The sequence below is a fragment of the Delphinus delphis genome, chromosome 8 (genome assembly GCF_949987515.2).
Source record: "Delphinus delphis chromosome 8, mDelDel1.2, whole genome shotgun sequence".
NCBI classification, from domain to species: domain Eukaryota; kingdom Metazoa; phylum Chordata; class Mammalia; order Artiodactyla; family Delphinidae; genus Delphinus; species Delphinus delphis.
This window is the reverse complement of record NC_082690.1, coordinates 44,421,640-44,442,671: the sequence shown is the minus strand read 5'-3', so window position 1 is coordinate 44,442,671 and position 21,032 is coordinate 44,421,640. Positions and strand designations below refer to the sequence as shown.

The following is a 21,032-nucleotide window of genomic DNA, read 5'->3' as shown; positions in this document are numbered from 1 at the left end:
GTTTATTTGGAACATGATGAGTTTGAGGTGATAACAGGACAAACAAATACAGTTGACCCTCAAACAACACAGGGGTTAGGGGCACCAGCCCCCCGCCTGTCAAAAATCTGCGTATTACTTTACAGTTAGCCCTCCATATCTGAGGTTTCACATCTGTGTATTCAAACAGCTGCGGATAATGTAGTATTGTAGTGCATATTTAGTGAAAAAAATCCACGTGTAAGGGCACTTATGCAGTTCAAACCCATGCTGCTCAAGGGTCAACTGCTCAAGGTCAATTCTTTTTTTTTCCTTTGTGCATAATCTCTATTTCAAATATTTGTTAAAATACCATTAGATTAGATCAAGAACAAAGACAAGAGCAAAGACCATACTCTTCAGAAACTTAGGAACTATGTACAGAACTTTAAGGAATAGAGGACAACACTTTAGCTGAAACCTGCCTGCTGACCAGAGAAGGGTGTTCTGAATAGACTCAGGAAAGAAAAGGAAATCAGGCTGTTACCCAGTCTAAGCTCTATCGCTCGCTGTACGACCAGCCAATAATTGAGAGATGAGCTGCTGGGGCAAGGAATAACTACTTTATTCGGGAAGCCAACAGACCGAGAAGATGGCGTGCCCCAAAGAACCATTTTGCCTGAGTTAGAATTCAGGCTCCTTTCATACTAAAAGGGGAGGGAGTAAAGTCAAACATTTCCTGGTTCCTGTCAGCCTGCAGAGGGGATGTGTTAATTTCTTCCTCCCTGCAGTCATTCACTGGTGGGCCTGGTCAGGTTGTTTCCTGTGAGCTTAAAAAAAGATATTTTAACTTAATGTTCATTACCTGGGAAGCAGGGTTCCCAGAGATGGGCCATTATGTATAATTTAAGTTTATAGGCTACATCCCTTAATGAATAACTTGTAATAGAGTACAAGAAGTTCTTCTCTATTACAAGGCAGGGAAGGAAATTTGCCCATCTGAATCAAACTTCAGTTGCCATCAGGGCAAGTCGTGTAATGGTCACAGATGGGAGGCACTGTGTTTGGAAGGTTCAGATACAGCACAGGGGTTCTATGTGTTTTTATGGCTACACCCCTGGCTGAGATGCCTTTAGGTCATTGTCACTCAAATTCCTGTCCAGCCAAACTCCCACAGCAAAGAGTCCCAAACTGAGGATCAAATTCCTCTGGAAGTCATTCCTATTGGTGGTGAAGCAGTAGACGCCCCAAAGTCAACCTCCCAAGTTGTCTGGAATTTCAGAATTTCGGGAACTTTATTTGCTGAGCCCACATCGTTCACACCAACCCCACTGGAAGCCATAGCAGCACCTCTCTAGATAATTCTTTTAGGTACTTCTGGAGTCAATGATACTAAAAACCAGAAAGATATAAGGATTAAAGATGTAGATGAGCTTCTTTGAGAATCTGAGCAGATAGCCAGTTTATTTTCATGTTTAGATTAAAATAGATTTTTTTCCTCATTCTTCATTGTTACAGTATTCTTTACTTAATTTTCTTCATTTAATGACATACATCAATGAAACTGGCTTTCTTACTAATAGATCTTAGGCTCATATACTTAGAAACATGCTAAAGAGTATTTTTGCTATTAATTTTTATCATTCTAGTAAAAATAAATCTTTTACTTAATGTCTTAAAATGCAAAACAACACCCATTGATTAGTTTTCCCCCAAAGGCACTTTTAGTTGAATACTGCACATGAATTACATATGCATTCAGAAGCACAGTGTACTTTTAGGGGGAGAAAAACCAGAATTTGCACTTAACAATATACAGGATTTGACTTGTTTGTTCTTCCATTCAAAAATGAAGTACCGGGCTTCCCTGGTGGCGCGGTGGTTGAGAGTCCGCCTGCTGATTCAGGGGACAAGCGTTCGTGCCCCAGTTCGGGAAGATCCCACATGCCTCGGAATGGCTGGGCCCGTGAGCCATGGCCGCTGAGCCTGCGCGTCGGGAGCCTGTGCTCAGCAACGGGAGAGGCCACAACAGTGAGAGGCCCGCGTACCGAAAAAAAGAAGTACTAAGTAGGTTCCCTGCCCACCTTCTGTAAGCCCACCATAGATTAAAAACTTTTGTTCCTTTGTGAAAAAGAGGCTCAACATTTTCCCATATCATTTTTGATTTATAAAACGTGAATGGCATTTTTTTCTGACTTTCTGAGCTTGATTGTTCTTTCCCGTGAATTCTAATTTGGTTAATTATAATTGATGAATGAATATTTAAAAGGCAGGCCCAAATCAGAATCAACAGTGATGACCTGGAAAGGTTTCATCGTATATGTGTCTTGTACATTTTAGCAGGTGCTTCTCAAATTACCATTTAACAATAGAATTTATCATGTTTCTTATAGGCAGCATTCAGTCAGCCCTTTAACAATGTACTGATAGACTATTTCAATAATCTTGGAAAATGTTACCGAATAGCAGGAATTAATATAAAACACATTAAAAATAATCTTCTTTGACCTTTAATAGATAATGGGCTGTCTCCCTTATTTTTTGTAATTGTATAGGGTGTATTTAAAAATTTTAGAATGAATACCCAAGACATGTTTAATAATAGAATATTTTGAACTTTAAATAAATATCAACAGTAGAGCTATGAGGGAGGAAAAATATAAAATTTTGATATTTGGTTTTTAAAATTTGGCTTTAAGGAGCATGCTTAAGTACACAGGAGTGACCTGTCATGATGTCTGCAACTTCCTTGCAAGTGATTCAACAATATTACAATTATTGAATTTATGTGGTGGGTATTTGGGAATTTATTGTCCTATTATACAGTTTTCTGTACTTCTGAGATTTCTCATAATAAAACAATGGAAGAAAGCTGTTAGACATAATGTTCTATGTGAGGTAATTTGTTCCCTTTGAAATTCTAGGAAGGTTAGAATGCGTGTTCATAACATCAATAAAATCACAAGGATTTACAATGTAATCGGAACTATCAGAGGATCTGTGGAACCTGGTGAGTTGGTGGATTATTTTAGACATTTTATTCTTACAAAGATTACAAGAGTAAGAGAAGATAAATTTTAGTCAACAATTGATTTTTTTCTGGCTGATGTGAAACAACTAAATTTGGAATAAAAAAGTATAATTCTAAAAGAAGACTCTACCTTATGGTGTTGATTATTTTCTATGGGGAAACTCAAGCGAGAGGAAGTTTAATTTAAAAACAGAAATTACTACTCTTTATAATGTATTCAAAGTTGTAGTTCTTTTGAACACATTTTTTCCCAGACAGGTATGTTATTCTGGGAGGTCATCGGGACTCCTGGGTATTTGGAGGTATTGACCCAACCAGTGGGGCTTCTGTTTTGCAAGAAGTTGTTCAGAGTTTTGGCAAACTGATGAGTAGAGGTAAGTAATGTTTCTTTGGTAGGTGATGACAAAAAGTGACTTCGCTGAATTTTCCTTTGTTTTTAGGCAGGTGTACCTAACTATGTATGTTAACAATGATTACAGGCTGGAGACCAAGAAGAACTATCATTTTTGCCAGCTGGGATGCAGAAGAATTTGGACTTCTGGGTTCCACAGAATGGGCTGAGGTAAATAAGACAGAGAAGTTCTTATTTTCTTGGTCAACAGGGAACAAATATATGTATCTCTGGATAATCGCAGATAGGTTCCATTACCTAATATGGTTTTAATTTGGATAAATACCCAAGAGAATTTAGGAATTAGAGTTTGCTTTTACTATCATATCAGATTGGCAAAACAGAATATCCTCTTAATTATTGGGCTACAAACAAATTTATTTATTATTGTCAAAATATTTTAGTTTCTATTTGTATTTGTTTTGTAAAAAATCTGTTAAGTTCCAAAAGTAGTTAAAACTAGCAGGCTGTTTCTGACAAATGAATTAACTTATGTAAAAACTGATACAGATACTTGGAGTTAATTTTCAAGCTTCTGAAGTTTCCTTGGAGTTCTTCCATGTAAGAGAACATAAGATGTTCTGTTAAGGTGACTATACTTTGATTGTAATTTCACATTTACAGATTCCATGTATAACTGTAACCATAGGTATATTTTACCATTTACAAAAGTTCCTGATTGTTGAGTATAATATGATAATTTTGTAAACTGAGTTACAATTTCAAGGGTTTATTTTTCCTTCAGTTATGATTAATTTTTATTTGTCACTGGGTCTTAATGCTTAGCCTTTAAGTGTCTCTCCTAGGCCCCCTCTTTTATCTTCTTCCCTTAGCCTCTCTGTTGAGTATCTCTAAGTTCTTAAATGTGCAAGGTAAGCTTGTGCATTTTTATAAAGGCAAGTGCACCATAAAGCACTTTCCCTCCACCATCCTCTATTTATCTTTTATAAGTCCAGATATTATAGAATTGTTTTAAAGTATGTCTTATAATTCTTGCCATTGTGTCTAGTTTTTAAATGCTTTCCTTCTGACTCCTTTCCTCGTACTTTACTTTAAAATAATAATATGAAATAAATAAATATGGGAGTAAAATCACACACATACAGTCACTTGTATCACTTTTGCTTTATTCCATTTATATTCCAAGGTTTTACTATTATGTTGGTATTATGAATATGTATTTTGGAATAGACTGTTAATTTAGATGCATCAAATTTCATTAAGGTCATTTACTTTTAGAAATATGTAATTTCTTATGAATACATGTATATATAAATACATGTCTCTGTTCCTATAATTTCAGCAGCTTAAAATAAATCCAAGATATAATATGCCTTGCATTAATTTAAATACATGTGGGTTAAAAGACAGTTTCAATACTGTTTCCAGTTTTCTACCAGATTCTTGATCACATGCACATTCGGATTCTTAACCACTGAACCACCAGGGAAGTCCCACCTTCCTTAAATATAGTTAAGGAATCTTCTTTATTTCTACTCTAAATCTGTTATAATGGGAACGCTTACTCTAGCTACAGCACAGTCAGCTGTGATCTGGCCTGTGTGGGCAACTGTAGAGGCAAGAATCCTCATTTGTGTGATAATCACAGCTTTAAATGATTTTATTGTAACATGTTCTTATAAGGTACAAAGCTAGAGAGAGAGAGAAGTAAAGTGGTCTCTCAGCATATTCTCATCTGAGGGTGATGACATTAGTTTTTCTCTGATTTATTTTTCTTGGATGTGTGTGTGTGTGTGTGTGTGTGAATCAGAGAAAGAGAGAGAGAGAGAGAGAGAGAGAACATCTTTTTTTATTGTCCATCCTTCTTTCTCTCTTGTTTTTTTCTCAATTCTCCTGCTTTTTTGTTCTTTTTCTTCATATCTTTAAAAAAAATATTTAGATAAATGGAAATTTCCAACTACTCACTTTTAAAATGATAATTTCCATGGGTGTCCAATTTCAGTGGATCTCACACTTTAATGTAGGTAAGGATTGCCAGGGATACCTTTTAAAAATTATAGATTTCCAGGCCTTACTTTGAGCAATTCTTATTCAGTAGATGTGGGGTGGGGCTGAGATTCCTTGAGGTTTACCCTTCATATTCTGCTGCAGGGGATCAAGGAACGACATTTTCAAAATGCTGTTGCCTCAGGGCTCACTGCTATTGCTATAAACAGTAGCTACAGCATCATAATATTTTTCTTACTTGTTTTAACTGAGTTAATGTTGTCAACCAATCAGATAATTTCTCAAAAATTATTGTCAAAGGCATAGGTATTTGATTTCTAAAGGTATTTGCAGACCACTCTTATACTAAATTATTTTTTTTACATTCTCACAATTCTAAATGCTGTGAGTTAAGTAACACCTTTTGCTTCAACTATAGGAGAATGTAAAATCACTTCAGGAGAGAAGCGTTGCTTATATCAACTCAGATTCATCTATAGAAGGTAAATTTTATTTTGGGTTGTTATTAAATAGTATACCATCATTTAAGTCTGTAAATTCAGCTTGTAAACTTTCTAAGATTATCCTCTCCTATGAGACACCTCTATAATACCTCCATTTTCCATTTTTACCAGAGAGAAAATCATTATGATTCAAATGAATCAATATGATTCATAACTAAGCTATTGATCCTAATTTCTTTAGTATATTTACCATTTGCCTATCTTGGATTACTAGTTAAAATTCTAGTACTTAATTACATTCTTCATGTGCAGATAGTAAAAGGACTGGTCTACAGAATATTTCATACAGAAATACTTCCTGTATGTACTGGAGCAAATTTGAAGTGAGTACAAACTACAGACTTCCTTTTGACCCTGACATGTGACATTTGTATCTATAGGCTTTCACTGTATTATTACTTCTAGATAAATGTTAAAGCACACTTACTAGCTACTGACATGCTGTAGTCTAATGACTTGATATATACTATTGAATTGAATGAATGAGGGAATTCCCTGGCTGTCCAGTGGTTAGGACTCAGCACTTTCACTGACGTGGGCCTGGGTTGTATCCCTGGTTGGGGAACTGGGATTCTGCAAACCGAGTGGCACAGCCAGGGAAAAAAGAAAAAAAGGCAGAATTGAATGAATGAAGAAAGAATACTGTGGCCTTATCACTTCCTTTGCTAAAGTCTCCCTAAGTGATACTGCCTTACTGAAGGATGAGAGCTGCTGCCTTAGCAGCAAAATCCAACTATGCCCTCCAATGTCCTAAGTGTTTACCGCAGCCTCTCTCACCCCTGAAGAATTATTTCCACACTATTTTTAATTCTCTGGGAATGATGCCTTCAATTTGAAGTAATTATATCTTGTTTATAATTAGAAAATAAAGTTAGAATTAAATAGATTGGAGTTTCATTTGGAAGTATTAATATACTCTGTGTGTCTTATTTATTTTTCAGGCAATTATACTCTCAGAGTTGACTGTACACCCCTTCTTTACCAATTGGTGTATAAACTGACAAAAGAGGTATATAAGTAGTTCTGTCTTAATGTTTTCTGATGAATAGTAAGTGAATAACTTGTTTTCTAAATTAGTGATACTTATTTTTAAACTGGCGACACATAGCTGATTTGTATTGATATAATAACTAAGCAGAACAAAATCTTTAATATAATATTTACTTATGTGACATAACTATGAAAATAGTAGCGCTAGTTTCTGTCCTAATAATAGTTCTTAATAATTGTATACATTTGTTATAAAGTATGGGGTCTGTCATTTTGTCTGGCATAGGCATTTTTATATAACAGAAAGAACGCTGAGCTGGAATGGAAAAGCCTTGATTTCAAAGATTGCCTTGGCTACTCATTCATTCGTTCATTCAACAAGTGTTTATTACGTGGTTACTATGTATCAGGCCCTATAAAATGAATTCTAGCAGCAGCAATGATAAAAGGAAAAGATTACTGAATCCAAATACTCTGTGATCTAGAGAGGATACAGACCTATAAATGAGGAACTATATATATTTCACTAGAGTATTGGATACTATATACAATGGAGAACAATTGTGGGACAGAGAAGCTAAAATCCTGGGGCAGCTGGGGAAGTGGGAAAACATTAGAGGATGTTTCCTGAAGAATTAATAGTTGGGCTGTAATACGGAGGGATGTGAAGGTAAGGGAGACGCTTTCTCAGCAGAGGATGCAGTACCTAAAAAAAGATGTGGAGGTATGAAAGAATGTATTTCTTGACCTGTAGGTAACTTAGTGTGACCTAAGCATAAGGTGTTGGTGAAAGGCTGGTACAAAATGGGGCATGACAAATAGGGGTTCAGAAACTTGGTGATGGAGAAATTCAAGAATCTTTAACAAGGTTGTACATTATCATATTTATTCATTTCGAAAGATTACTCTGTATCAGTGTAGTGAATAGGTTAAGCTGCAGTAAATCTAAAAGCAAAATGGAAATAATTCCACATGCTTACTTACCACACAGGAATTTTATAAATATTACTTATTGATATATAAAATACTCTGAAAACTCTAATGTACTCTAAATCTCTAAAAATTATGTAATCTGTTCATTAAATATCTGTGTACATCATTAAATAATTACCTGTTATAGGATTTAACTATAGACGTATTTCTTTCAAGTAGGTATCACGTAGATGACAATGTGAAGTAGGTATCAATTTTCTGTAGGTACTATTTCCCAATCTTCCTTAATCTTGCCCTTTCCTTTTCACTGTTAGTGTCTTTAACATCTTATTCTCCCAAATGAGAGTCCTCTCATTATTCTTATCACAACTCTCTCACTGTATTGGGTAGCTTATGTCCTTGATCCTTTCATTGGAATGTCCCATAAAAACACCTCATCTGAAAGCAAGTTGTAAAGACAATCTTTATTGGGAGAACCCTCCTCAAGGTATGCATTCATGTTCTGTCCTACAGAGGTGGCTCCTGCCTTTGATGTGAGGGATAGTAATAATTTCAGGGCCAATAAGCAGAAGTTTCATTCTATCCCCCCTTTGTACAAAGGCAGATGCTTATCTGTGGCCATACAAAAACCCAGTAGAAAAAGGAGACTTTTATCCTCCTAAACTGTTTATTACAATTTTATCAACCCCTAGTGTGTGTTGGCACGGTCAAACCATGCTGGGGAGTGTGGTGGAGAGGGCTGAGCTTGGAGAGAAGGGAACCTACCTGCCTGATAGAAGCAGGAAATGGACAAGGTGTTGAAATAATGGGGGAGAACCAGCAATTATGACAGTGCATATAGCTGAAACAGAAAATTCTGATCTTAGCTGTACAGGCCATAGGGACACAGTTCTGGCTGGTGCTAGACCTGGATGGTATGATTCCGGAAAATGAAGAGGATTTTGCAGGGAATTCAGTTCAAGCAGTTTGTAGGAATTGGAGCAGGATCTCAGCTGGTGCAAATTGGCAGAAGCAGAGTACAGAGTAGAACCCAGTCATTTGGCTGGAAATGAGCAGAACATCCCTGAAGCTCCCACAGGCTGGTGGGAAGGGGGTGTCTCTGTGGAGTGCTGAGACTGTTTCTAAGCTGAGGACCTCGTATGCTATGATGAAGGAATAACCAACTCTGTGTAAAGGCCTGAGAAGATATCAGAGAAGATATTGTTTGGATTAAGATGGGTACCAGTATCCCCATTTCCACATGTGGGAAACTAGGGTTTAAAGAAAGGAAGCAATACACCAAAAGTTATAATGCTTTCAGCATTTCATAAGTAGGGTCTGTCTTTGGTCCGTTTTTGAACAAAGCAGAGCTGTAAACCAACAAACAAAATGCAGCCAATATGTATGATGATTTTTCTTCTACCACATGCTTCTGCTTTTCTTAGAGTGGAGAAAGAAAAGGAAAGTATAAGTTTGTAAGTATATGTTTAATGAGGGTAATAAAAAATGTTTATGTATATACATAAGTTCTTAAAATTCCCAGCTAGAAACCTGAGATTATGTAGTTTTTAAAAAACCCATCAAATTCCAACATTGTTTAAACACAGACTTTCTAAAATAACAGTTCCTCCTCACCCCACCTGCCCTACAAAACCAGGACTCATATTGACAATTTCAAGCTCAGCTTCTTAATGTCTGTCTCCTGCCCTAAGGCCTCCCTGTAGGTCATCTTGGACAAAAGCAATTTCCTAAAGTAAATATTATATATATAAAGTTTTCTCCCAGTGACTTCCCACTGAAAGAAATCTAAGCTGCCCAACATTGAACTGATGACACTTGTTAAAAATCTGAAATGCTATTGAAAAGTTTACCAGCATAAGCAAGAAATTTTTTCCTAAGGACATGGCAAAATTACAAGTAAGTGGGAATTATAAATGAACAAGAATTTGGGCTGGATTTTTTTCTTGCAATTTGCAAAAACATATTTTTCTGTAAAGAATATGATACACAAATGTTCACATAGATAAACGTAGAAGTCGATATTAACTAACATGTGGTTTTATATTGGAGTAAATTTAGTTGTTCTACCTCTTATTCCCAATATTTGATTTATCTTTCCAGATCTCCAGCCCGGATGATGGTTTTGAGAGTAAATCTCTTTATGAAAGCTGGTTAGAAAAGGACCCTTCATCTGAAAATAAAACTTTGCCTAGGTAAATTACTTGTATGTACGTTTTCTACCACACGATCAGTTGAGTTCCCCTTTGCCCCTTGTTTCTCCAGACAGGCAATTCTCAGATGTCTCAACAATTTGAGAGTATTTTTGCAAATTTTTAGTAAAAAATTATTAGCCATTATTTTGCATTCTTGCATAAAATTACATTAAGATATGTATTAAATACATACATTAATTAATAAATACAATTCAAATGGAGTAGAAAAATGAATGATGGATTATTTCTTTCTAAATTTATTAAGGTGCATTATCAGTAACTACCAAGTTATGTCTTTACCTTTAATTAGTTTAGATTTTATGTAAGAATTAACTTTTATTTCTCATTTATACAATAGCAGCTTTCTTGTATTTATTTTATATTTGTTTTCTACTCCTATACTATTTCTAAAACCAGCTGGTGGTAGCAATTTATAGCTTCATTCCATATTGCAAATAAGTCTTGTGAAAGTTTAAATGTATCTCCACTATGCTTTTTTTCTTATTACAGGAATTTTAAAAAATATATTTATTTATTTATTTTATTTTGGGCTGCGTTGGGTCTTAGTTGCAGCACGTGGGATCTTTCGTCGTGGTGCGCAGGCTTCTCTCTCTAGTTGTGGCGTGCAAGCTCCAGAGCGGGTGGGCTCTGTAGTTGTGGCATGTGAGCTCTCTAGTTGTGGCTCACAGGCTCAGTAGTTGTGGCGCAGGGACTGAATTGCTCTGCAGCATGTGGGATCTTAGTACCCTGACCAGGGATGCAACCCACATCCCCTGCATTGGAAGGCGGATTCTTTTTTTTTTTTTTTTTGCGGTACGCGGGCCTCTCACTGTTGTGGCCTCTCCCATTGCGGAGCACAGGCTCCGGACACGCAGGCTCAGCGGCCATGGCTCACGGGCCTAGCCGCTCCGCGGCATGTGGGATCTTCCCGGACCGGGGCACGAACCCGTGTCCCCTGCATCGGCAGGCAGACTCTCAACCACTGCGCCACCAGGGAAGCCCCTCCACTATGTTTTAAATGCTTATTCAAAAAAACACTAGAGTAGAAAAAAAGATTTAGAAAACGTCCCAAGGTCTCAATCTCAAAAACATGTCTAATAGTTTGGAAGTATATAGTTAGGTTCTTAATGCATATGTAATTTTATATTCTGTTTTACTGACTTATTTTTGAACGAAAATCTTCTATGACATTACATTTTTTTAAAAAGTTTTTATTTATTTATTTATTTTTGGTTGCATTGGGTCTTCATTGCTGCGTGCGGGCTTTCTCTAGTTGCAGCAAGTGGGGGCTACTCTTCGTTGTGGTGCGTGGGCTTCTCATTGCGGTGGCTTCTCTTGTTGTGGAGCATGGGCTCTAGGTGCACAGGCTTCAGTAGCTGTGGCACGAGGCCTCGGTAGTTGTGGCTCGAGGGCTCTAAAGCGCAGGCTCAGTAGTTGTGGCTCACGAGCTTAGTTGCTGCGCGGCATGTGGGATCTTCCCGGACCAGGGATCGAACCTGTGTCCCCTGCACTGGCAGGAGGATTCCCAACCACTGTACCACCAGGGAAATCCCATCATTACATTTTATATGTATATATGTATATATTATTTATATATATGTATGTATGTAGTGGCTTCTTAATTATATGCAAAGCAATATATTATAATTAGATTTATTTCTGAAATAAACTAAGGCACTTTTAGAGTCTTCATGATCTTAAATGTAGACTTTCTCATGGCAGTTTTCTTACTAGACTATAGTCCTCTAAGGGCAGAGACTGTATCTTATTTGTTTTTCCCTCAAAACAAATACCATAAACGCGGAAGATATCCTAGTTACCAGGCTGCCGTATTTAGTGTCACTGCCCGACTCTGGTTTCAATCAGCTCAGATTTATAGGTTTACACACATATGAATAGGTGTGGTGGTATACCTTTTCTTAAGTTTTATAAACGTGCCATACAACTCCTTGCAGTTCTTGGGGCAGTTTCATGGTGCCATCTATTTAATTTTATATTATTTATTTATGCATTGATTTCTTCGTGTGCGTGTATGTGTATCATATTTTACATTTAGAATCAACAAGCTGGGATCTGGAAGTGATTTTGAAGCTTATTTTCAGAGACTTGGAATTGCTTCAGGAAGAGTCCGGTACACTAAGAATAGGGTAAGCCATTTTATTATTTTGGATACATAGCACTTCATCCACATTCTCTTTGTTAGGAATTCTGTCATTTAGTTGTTGGGTACCAGGCACCGAGTGGACATGTGGCCTGGGAAGAATTGCAGGGATAGAGATAGCCTGTAGGTCCCTTTGTAGATGGACTAGGAAATCATTTGTGTTATTTTGTGAATGTTCACTGCCAGGGTTATTCAGTGAAGTGGTAGTTGATAGAGTAATGCCAGGTACTTAGCTGGTTATCACTACCGAGGGGTTTGCATCCTTTTCCTGATGTGGGCTTTGTTGGAAAATCTAATTCTTCTTTTCTGATCTTCATTGCCTGCATTGCACCATTGCCACTCAAACACATTGATGATATGTGAGTACACGGGTTTTGAACCTATACCGTGTTTGTTTGTTATAAATTATGTCATAAACCAAACTGAAGATTACATCAGTAAACTCAAATTTGTCACAGATTTTAATAATTTTCTAATCATAATTGCAGTATGCCAACATCTTGCTTGTCTAGAATACATATCCCTTGCAAATTTGACTATCCAGTATACAACTAACAGAGAAGTAAGCAAAAACAGCTTCAGAATAACCCATAATAAATACATAAATCTGTATACTAATACTCATTACACTTCATACATAAAAGATGCGCTTTACCTCTGTCAAATCTTCTTCACTTTTATACTGTCATCATTCTGAACAAAGTTTTCTAGTTTCTAAGACAATGCAGATTTAAAGCAGAATATCAGATAGAGGGAGAGAGACTGATACAGGGATGCCTTTTAGTGATATTAAAAGCAATAAGAATGATAGCTTTATGGCAAAGTAGCAGATAGGTAAAAACTAAAGTTAGGAAAGGCAGACCTAAGAAGTAAAAAATATTTATGTGGAGTACCACCCTGTAACAATTTATGTTTATAATGGTAACCCTTAATTTTGTAACAAAGGTTAAATGGCATGTGGTTATATACTGTTTGGGAAGGGAGGGAAGGGGCTGAAATGTTGACCTTTAAACAACAGGGGTGCCAACCCTCCCAGCAGTTGAAAACCCACACATAGCTTTACATTCAGGATCGTGTAGTTCTGTAGTACATATTTATTGAAAAAATATTAATGTATAAGTTGAACCCCTGTAGTTCAAACTTGTTAAAGTGTCAGCTGAATAATCCTTCAGCTATAACAATACTTAGCTGCTCAGAACCTTTCATTCTCAATCAGTTGATAGATAATTTTAAACTGTGCTGGTATGCAATTTGAGCATGTACTCCTTAATTTAATTGTCAGCAAAGCAATAGGGAAAAGTTTCAGGAAGCAGTGTTTTGAACAAAGATTATATGAATTATAAAATGAATAATGGTAAAATTTTAAATTGGTGAAAATTTGGTAGTGGGGTTTTAGTTAATTAGACTTAATTTTTTCACTCATTGTGATAAAACTCAGGGTGCCATATGGTTATGTTTTTTAATACAATCATTTTATGATTCCATAAAATATTATAATGTGAATATTTAATGTTTGTATATACTCGGTCCCCCCCACCTTTTTTTTTTCAGAAAACAGATAATTACAGCAGCTATCCAATGTACCATACAATTTATGAGACATTTGAATTGGTAGAGAATTTTTATGACCCCACGTTTAAAAAACAGCTTGCTGTAGCTCAGTTACGAGGAGCACTGGTTTATGAGCTTGCAGACTCTAAAATCATTCCTTTCAACATTCAAGACTATGCAAAATCTTTGGAAAACTATGCAACAGGTATCTACAGCTTATCCAAGAAATATGACCAACAATTAAGAGACCATCAAGTATCATTTGGTAAGAAATGGCTGGACAGATATTTTATAATCATCAAGTTAGAGTTTTAAGATATCACCTCCTATTGTCATCCACGCATACCATTTCGTCCTAGAATTTATCCGTGCCTCATTTCTTAATCCTGACTTATAGAAAAAAAACTTTAAACACCTATTAAAGAATGTGATTTAGTTTGATATTTGTAGGATGAATCCATTTTGCTAAGTGCTACAAACATTGGGTTGGTAAATATTTTCCCCATATTGCTGCCTTTAAAAATGTTTTGTTATAAGAACAATACTATTAAAATGTAACAATATTACACAAAGATTGGAAAGTAGAGAAAGCCACCACTTCTACTACATATATGTAGTATTACGTTATTATCACTATTACTGCAGCATTTACCTATTAATGTTTTTCTACATGGAGGATTTTTTACATGGTTTTCAGCATTCTTTCCTTTTATATCTGGCCATTTTGTGGTTGCTGTTCCACATCATGTATCTCCTGCAAAGCAGAAGTGAAATGTGGTGTAGTGTAGTGTAGCAGCATTAAGCATTGGGTCTGGAAGCAGTTTCCTGTTTCAAATCCTGGCTCTAATATTTAGGCATTGTGTGACCTTGAGAAAGTTACTTAACCCCCTATGTGTCAGTTTTATTATGAGTGAAATAGTAAAGTAAAATGTTTCCAAGATTGCTGTGGAGATTCCATTTGGTTGGTGTGTGGAAACAATGGCGACTGTCACTTAGTGCTCATAATGTTAGCTATTATTACTGTTTTATTGCAACCATTTTCTTTTATTATTCTGGGAGTACATATTCTTAGTATATATCAAAGTTAGCAAATATGTACTGAGTGTCTACTGTGTACCAAGTGCTGTGTTATTTCCTGGGAGATATAAAGAAGATTAAGAAATAGTCATTGTGTTCAAAGAGCTTAAATTCTCATGGGGAAGGAGAAGACAAAATGCAGGGGAAAATCTATTAAAGGGGTGCACAGAGGGTACTATAGGGGTGCTGAGAATGAGTAGCGGGTAGTCAGTAAAGTGAGACATATGGACATATGGCATGAACATATATACACTACCAAATGTAAGGTAGATAGCTAGTGGGAAGCAGCCGCATAGCACAGGGAGATCAGCTCAGTGCTTTGTGACCACCTGGAGGGGTGGGATAGGGAGGGTGGGAGGGAGGGAGACGCAAGAGGGAAGAGATATGGGAACATATGTATATGTAGAACTGATTCACTTTGTTATAAAGGCAGAAACTAACACACGATTGTAAAGCAATTATACCCCAATAAAGATGTTAAAAAAAAAAAAGTAACCTTCAGAAAGTTACGACGAGCAGCAGGCACTAAGATCTAGAAACTGAAGCAAAGAAAATTTAGAAAATTGTGCTTAGATCTATATGAATTGTCCCAATAAGTAAGTATTGAATGAATAAATAAATGAATGCTGGGTTTCTGATAAATTGAGTTAAAAGGATTTTTTATGTCTTAAACTCTTGAAATTTGTTATTTCCTTAAGAACCAATTTTGCCATTTTCAATTTGATACATTATTTCTTTGTTACAATATTTTCTAATAATTTCCATGGATCTGAAAGAAAACTCAGTAGAAAAATAGTTTCAACATCTATTTAGTCACAGCAGTCTGGAATGGGGCGGGGTTGGAAAATGAACCTTTGAAATATGAAGCACTCATGCTTACTAATCTCCCTTCTACTTTTCTATTTTTTTTAAAAAGATTCCTTATTTTCTGCTGTGAAAAACTTCTCAAAGTCTGCTTCCGATTTTCATAGAAGACTTTCACAAGTTGATCTGAATAAGTAAGTTTCAAATATAAAGCTCCCTACTGTTTTGAAAAGCAGTCTGGTTACTGGAATGAACTGTGTACACTTATAGAAGCATTCAACTCTGAATCATTGCTACTCAAATCATGGTGTGCCAGCCAGTAGCATCAACATCACCTGGGAGCTTGTTAGAAAGGCAGAATATCAGACCCCATCCAAGACCTGCTTTATGAGAATTCTGCACTTTAACAAGACTCTCCAGGTAGTTTGTATTCACATTAAAGTTTGAGGGGCATAGCTGTTGAATGATAGACTAAAAACTCATCCCATGGCAAGGGCCAGGGAGACATGTCTTCAGAAGTTTGCATGATAAGAATTCTGACTATTTCTGGTAATTCAACATTCTACGGGTTTAAGTGCATTTGTAGCATATTTTACTACAGTCACAATATTCCTGTGAATGGTGTAGAAGTTCTTTCTTTACTAATACTTTTTTTGCGTTTCATTTAACCTCGTGCCGTTGTTAGGTTGAAAAATAATTTGAAAGTTATACTCAAAGCATTATTTAACAAGCATAATTTGTTCCACCTTACAGTCCATGTCACATTTCTTAATTTTTTTCAGATTTATCAGAATAAGCTTTCCCACCTCCCATCCGGGCAGAAAGCTGTATCAGTCACTGTGAGGGGCCTCTCGCCCTGGGGCTGTAGGACAGCTTAGGGAACTTTTGCAGCACCCCAAAAGAGAGTTGGCAGATTCCAAGTGTGGAAGGGACTCCCTGCCCACTAGGAGCAGCTGTCTCCCTCCTTGCAGACTCCTGCAACTTCCCTTCATTCTGTCTTGTTTAGCCTTTACTCTGCTCCTTTCTTCCACAGTAGAATTAACTGGTTTATCAAGAACAACTTGGTAGTCCACCCTGTCTACCTTTGCAGGAGGCCTGGCTCTCCTCCTACAAAGAATTTAAAATGTCTTTCACTTCTTTCTGGTCTGTGATCTTGAAAAACAAAACAAACCATTTCCCAATCAGTCTCTCTGCTTATTATAAATAATAGAAAAATGCCCCTGCTGTTATATGTAGCTTACCATATGAGCCTTACTGTGTGTTTTATATGCATTTTCTTTAAAAAATCTATGAGTTTAGAAGGTTATTTCCTCATGCCTTATCCTTATTTAATATTTTAAAATGTGGTTGCATGGTAAGGGTTTTAATTATCTACTTCTTATTCTCAAAGCCCCACTGCAGTGAGAATTATGAATGACCAACTGATGTTCCTGGAAAGGGCATTCATCGATCCCCTTGGTTTACCAGGGAGGCCATTCTATAGGTAAGGAGGCAACAGCTGTTCTACTAAAGGACACCAAATATGTCACTGTGACCAAAACCAGCACACCCAAGGTGTGCTTCAAACTCCTGCTATCAGACAAGTGGAAAGTGGATATGTATACTGAAGGAAATATGGGTGAGATTCTGCATAACAGTATAATTTGTACTATCAGAAAAGTTAATTTCATATCGTGTATTGCTTTGCTGCAGATGTAAACGGCAGATGATAGTTGAAAAAGAACTCTTGTAACAAAATCGAAGAGACACAGAATCTTAAAGGGGATCTGAGAGCTCATGTAGTTCAATTTTCTACATGAATCTTTTCTGTAGGATCTCAGAAAAGTAGTTATCCAGCCACTGTTTGAATCTTCCAGTGAATGGAAGCTTACTACCACATGAGGAAGTTCGTTCTGTTTTAGGAAAGTTCTACTTAATAGAAAGTTTTTTTCATAAAGATATATTTCCCTGTAATTTTCTCCCTCTGACCCTGTTCTGCTCTCCAAAGTCAAAAAGAATTAGTCTAGATCTATTTCCATATAACATTTCAGGTTTTTGAAGATGGATGCCATAGTTTCCCCCAAAGAAATATCGTTGTTTTTTTTTTAATCTCTATCTCAGGTTTTCTTTCAGTATCTTGGCTGCTTTTGGATAGCCTCCAGTTTTTTTTGAGGTACATTTTAAGCCGTGGTTTCTTGGTAAAAATTAGAAAGGTCCTAGCATTTAGAGTCAGAAAATCTGTGTTCTAGTTCACTTGCACATGTGTGATTTAGAGCAAGTCATATCTAGGGTTTGCTCATCTGAATTAGGATGGTGATAATTGCTATTTATACATATACAAAAGATATTTCTATGTTACCTTTCTTATAAATATTAGTAATAATTTAACTGATTACAAGCCCAGGCATTTAGAGCCCAGCTCTGCCAAATACTAAGTGTGACCTGGGCAAATTTACTTCTCTAAGACTCAGGTTCCTCAGCTGTAGATGGAGATTACAGTGCTTTTACCCCATAGGTCTGTAGGTTTAAGGCATGCAGAAGATTCAGCTCAGAGGGGGTATACCCAGTAAATGGCTGCTATTTTTATAATAGTTTACATAATGTAAGGATAAATGTTTATCAATACAAATGAAATAGCAGCCATCAGTTATTTACATAAATCAAAGGTTGAAAGCTAATCTACACGTTAATGCTCTCTTGCCTATCATTAGTCCATCTTTATATATTTTTTTATTTTTTAAAGTTTTTTTTTTTTAATTTTTTTTTGGATGCATTGGGTCTTAGTTGCGGCACGCAGGATCTTTTGTTACAGTGCACAGGCTCTTCGTTGCAGTGCGTTGGCTTCTCTCTACTTGTGGCGCATGGGCTCCAGAGCTCACGGGCTCAGTAGTTGAGGTGTGGGCTTAGTTGCCCCGTGGCAATGTGGGATCATAGTTCCCCGACCAGGGACCGAACCGGCGTCCCCTGCATTGGAGGATGGATTCTTAACCACTGGACCACCAGGGAAGTCCTTATTTTTTAATTTATATGATTTATAAGCAAACATCTCTTTTTCAAATTCAGGCTCTATACAATTATATAGAATAAAAAGGGACAGTGCTAACACATGGACATTTCTATTATTTCCTTCAGGGAAAATCAGTGATGAGTTTGATGTTAAATTTTGAATGCAGTTATGTACACATGTATAGTTATTTATTTATTCATTTCTGTTTACATAAATGGGACCATATATCACTTTGCAACTGCTTTTGGTAAAAATTTATCTCAGAGATCTATGTCAATATATACAACTTTTTTACTTATTTATTCCTTTGGCTGTGTCAGGTCTTTGTTGCTGCAAGCGGGCTTTTCTCTAGTTGCAGCGAGCGGGGGCTACTCTTTGTTGTGGTGCGTGGATTTGTTGTGGAGCACAGGCTCTAGGCGTGCTGGCTTCAGTAGCTGTGGCTCACGGGCTCAGTAGTTGTGGCTCACGGGCTCTAGAGTGTGGGCTCAGTACTTGTGGCACATGGGCTTAGTTGCTCCAAAGCATGTGGGATCTTCCCAGACCAGGGCACAAACCCGTGTCCCCTGCATTGGCAGGCGGATTCTTAACCACTGCGCCACCAGAGAAGCCCAATATATATAATTTTAGCTCTTCTCATCTGCTGCATAGTGTTCCACTGTATGGCTTTCATGTGTAATTTTTTTAGTCCTTATTGAGTTTTTAATTAGATTTTGCCCCCCAATTATTTAGTATTATGAAAAGTACTGCTATAAAATGTCCCTGAGCCCTACTTGAACATTTGTTTTAATCTCTCTATAATCAGTACCTGAGATTTCAGGGTCAAAGGGTAAACACACTTTTTGGAACTATTAATTGAACATGAAGACTATATTCTAAAGCCAGGGAGAGGTGGTTCAAGATGACAATGTAGGAAGATACCGAACTCACCTCTCCCAGACATACCAAATCTACAGCTACAGATGGGACAGTTGTCCTCTGAAAAAGACCTGACGATTAGCCGAGCAACTCCTTCAAATCAGGCAAGGAGAAAAAGGCCACGTGGATGTGGGTAGGTAAGGCTGAGGCCCAATCTTGCCACCAAGCCCACTCCTGGGGCAGCAGCCCACAGCAAAGGGTTTGTACCCAAATCAGCCACCTCAACTTTTAGGCCCTGTGCCTGAGAGGTAAGCCTCCCAAACATCTGGCTTTGAGAACCAACAAAGCTGCTGCATCCCGAAGACCAAAGGGATGTACAGAACTGAGAAACTGCTCAGGCTGAAAGGACTGGCTGGAACTCATCTGCACAGGGCCCAGCACAGGAGCAGTCCTTAAAAGCACCCAGATTTTATGTGAAAGAGATTCACTTGCTGATCTTAAAGCACCGGCTGGAGGGGCAGGGGCCTGGTGGGATACTCTCCGAGATGGGGGCCGGTGGGTGCCGATTTCCACTCTTCCTCTGCCTTGCTAAAGCTCGTGGGCACTATCTTTCTTTCCCTCCTCTTCCCTGAAGGTGATGATCGTTACGCATTCCCTCTGCTGATCTCCAGAGCACCAGTATCTCTGGAGCGGAGCTTTTATTTGCAGCTGGTACTCTGCCTTTTGCATCTGGTGTCCTGGTTTTTGTAGCTGTCGCCAGGAGACACTCCTTGATTGCTTGGCGCGGGGTAGCGGGTGGGAGGGCTTGCATTCCTGCATCCCATGAGGCTGTAACAACTGGAGAGACAGTCTTGGCAGACTACCATCCCCAAGGTACGAGCAGACTGAAAACACCCCCAGTCTTTCTGAGAAAGAGGCTCATTTGCTTGTCCAGGAGCTTTGGCCTGAGGAGAGGGCTTTCGTTCCGGCGCACTTCTAAAAGCCCACGGAGTGCTCTCTTGAGGAATGGAGGCTGGCGGAAGCACTCTTTGCGCGCTCCCTCTGCCTCACTCCAGCTTGACCTTCTCTCTCAGAAGGGAGCTTATACCCTTTTCTGGCACCCTGATTTTTGAAGCTGCTGCCGGGGATACCTCTACATTGCCTGGCTCTGGTGACCAGAGGGGATTATGCTTGCGGGTGTCATAGGAATAGATATTAAACAGCTACCACTGTCAGGCACAGCAAGAGAGAGGCAGCAGAACCAAGGGCTGTCTTCCAGGGAAAGAAGCCTATAAGCTTATAATCACAGCTGCAGGCCGAGAGGCAGGATTCTGATTAAACACATTACCCATCTAAGGGCTGACTGTAAACTGTACCAGAGACCTAAGAGGGCAGGTGCTGTCTTCATGCTCTCCCTTTGCCACGCTCCAGAGAACGAGCATCTCTCAGGGGAACTCTTACACGTTTGATGCCTCAGCTTTTGTGGCTGCTGCCCAGGGGATACCCCTTCATCCCCTGCCTCTGGCGGCCAGGTGGTATTGCTTTCCTGGGTCCCACAGGGTTACAACGATCCGAGAGTCAGTGCGTGGGAGGCTGCCACCTTCAGGTCACTGCACAGATAGCAGGCGGAAACACCCCCCGCCTCCCCTTTCC

At 38.0% G+C, this 21,032-nt stretch overlaps 1 protein-coding gene and 1 pseudogene across 3 annotated transcripts in view; one reads left to right on the top strand and one right to left on the bottom strand.

The window, feature by feature from the left end:
• The window catches only part of NAALAD2 (N-acetylated alpha-linked acidic dipeptidase 2), a 59,181-nt gene that overhangs the window by 24,120 nt on the left and 14,029 nt on the right, over positions 1-21,032 (top strand). For all 3 annotated transcript variants that reach the window (XM_060018115.1, XM_060018114.1, XM_060018116.1), the window contains exons 9-18: positions 2,883-2,968; positions 3,244-3,363; positions 3,469-3,551; positions 5,767-5,830; positions 6,793-6,860; positions 9,875-9,966; positions 12,023-12,113; positions 13,679-13,943; positions 15,672-15,753; positions 16,950-17,042. In XM_060018115.1, coding sequence (XP_059874098.1) covers positions 2,883-2,968; positions 3,244-3,363; positions 3,469-3,551; positions 5,767-5,830; positions 6,793-6,860; positions 9,875-9,966; positions 12,023-12,113; positions 13,679-13,943; positions 15,672-15,753; positions 16,950-17,042 — 1,044 coding nt within the window. The remainder of the gene's footprint in view (positions 1-2,882; positions 2,969-3,243; positions 3,364-3,468; positions 3,552-5,766; positions 5,831-6,792; positions 6,861-9,874; positions 9,967-12,022; positions 12,114-13,678; positions 13,944-15,671; positions 15,754-16,949; positions 17,043-21,032) is intronic.
• Positions 861-2,020, bottom strand: LOC132429607 (mitochondrial import receptor subunit TOM6 homolog pseudogene; annotated as a pseudogene).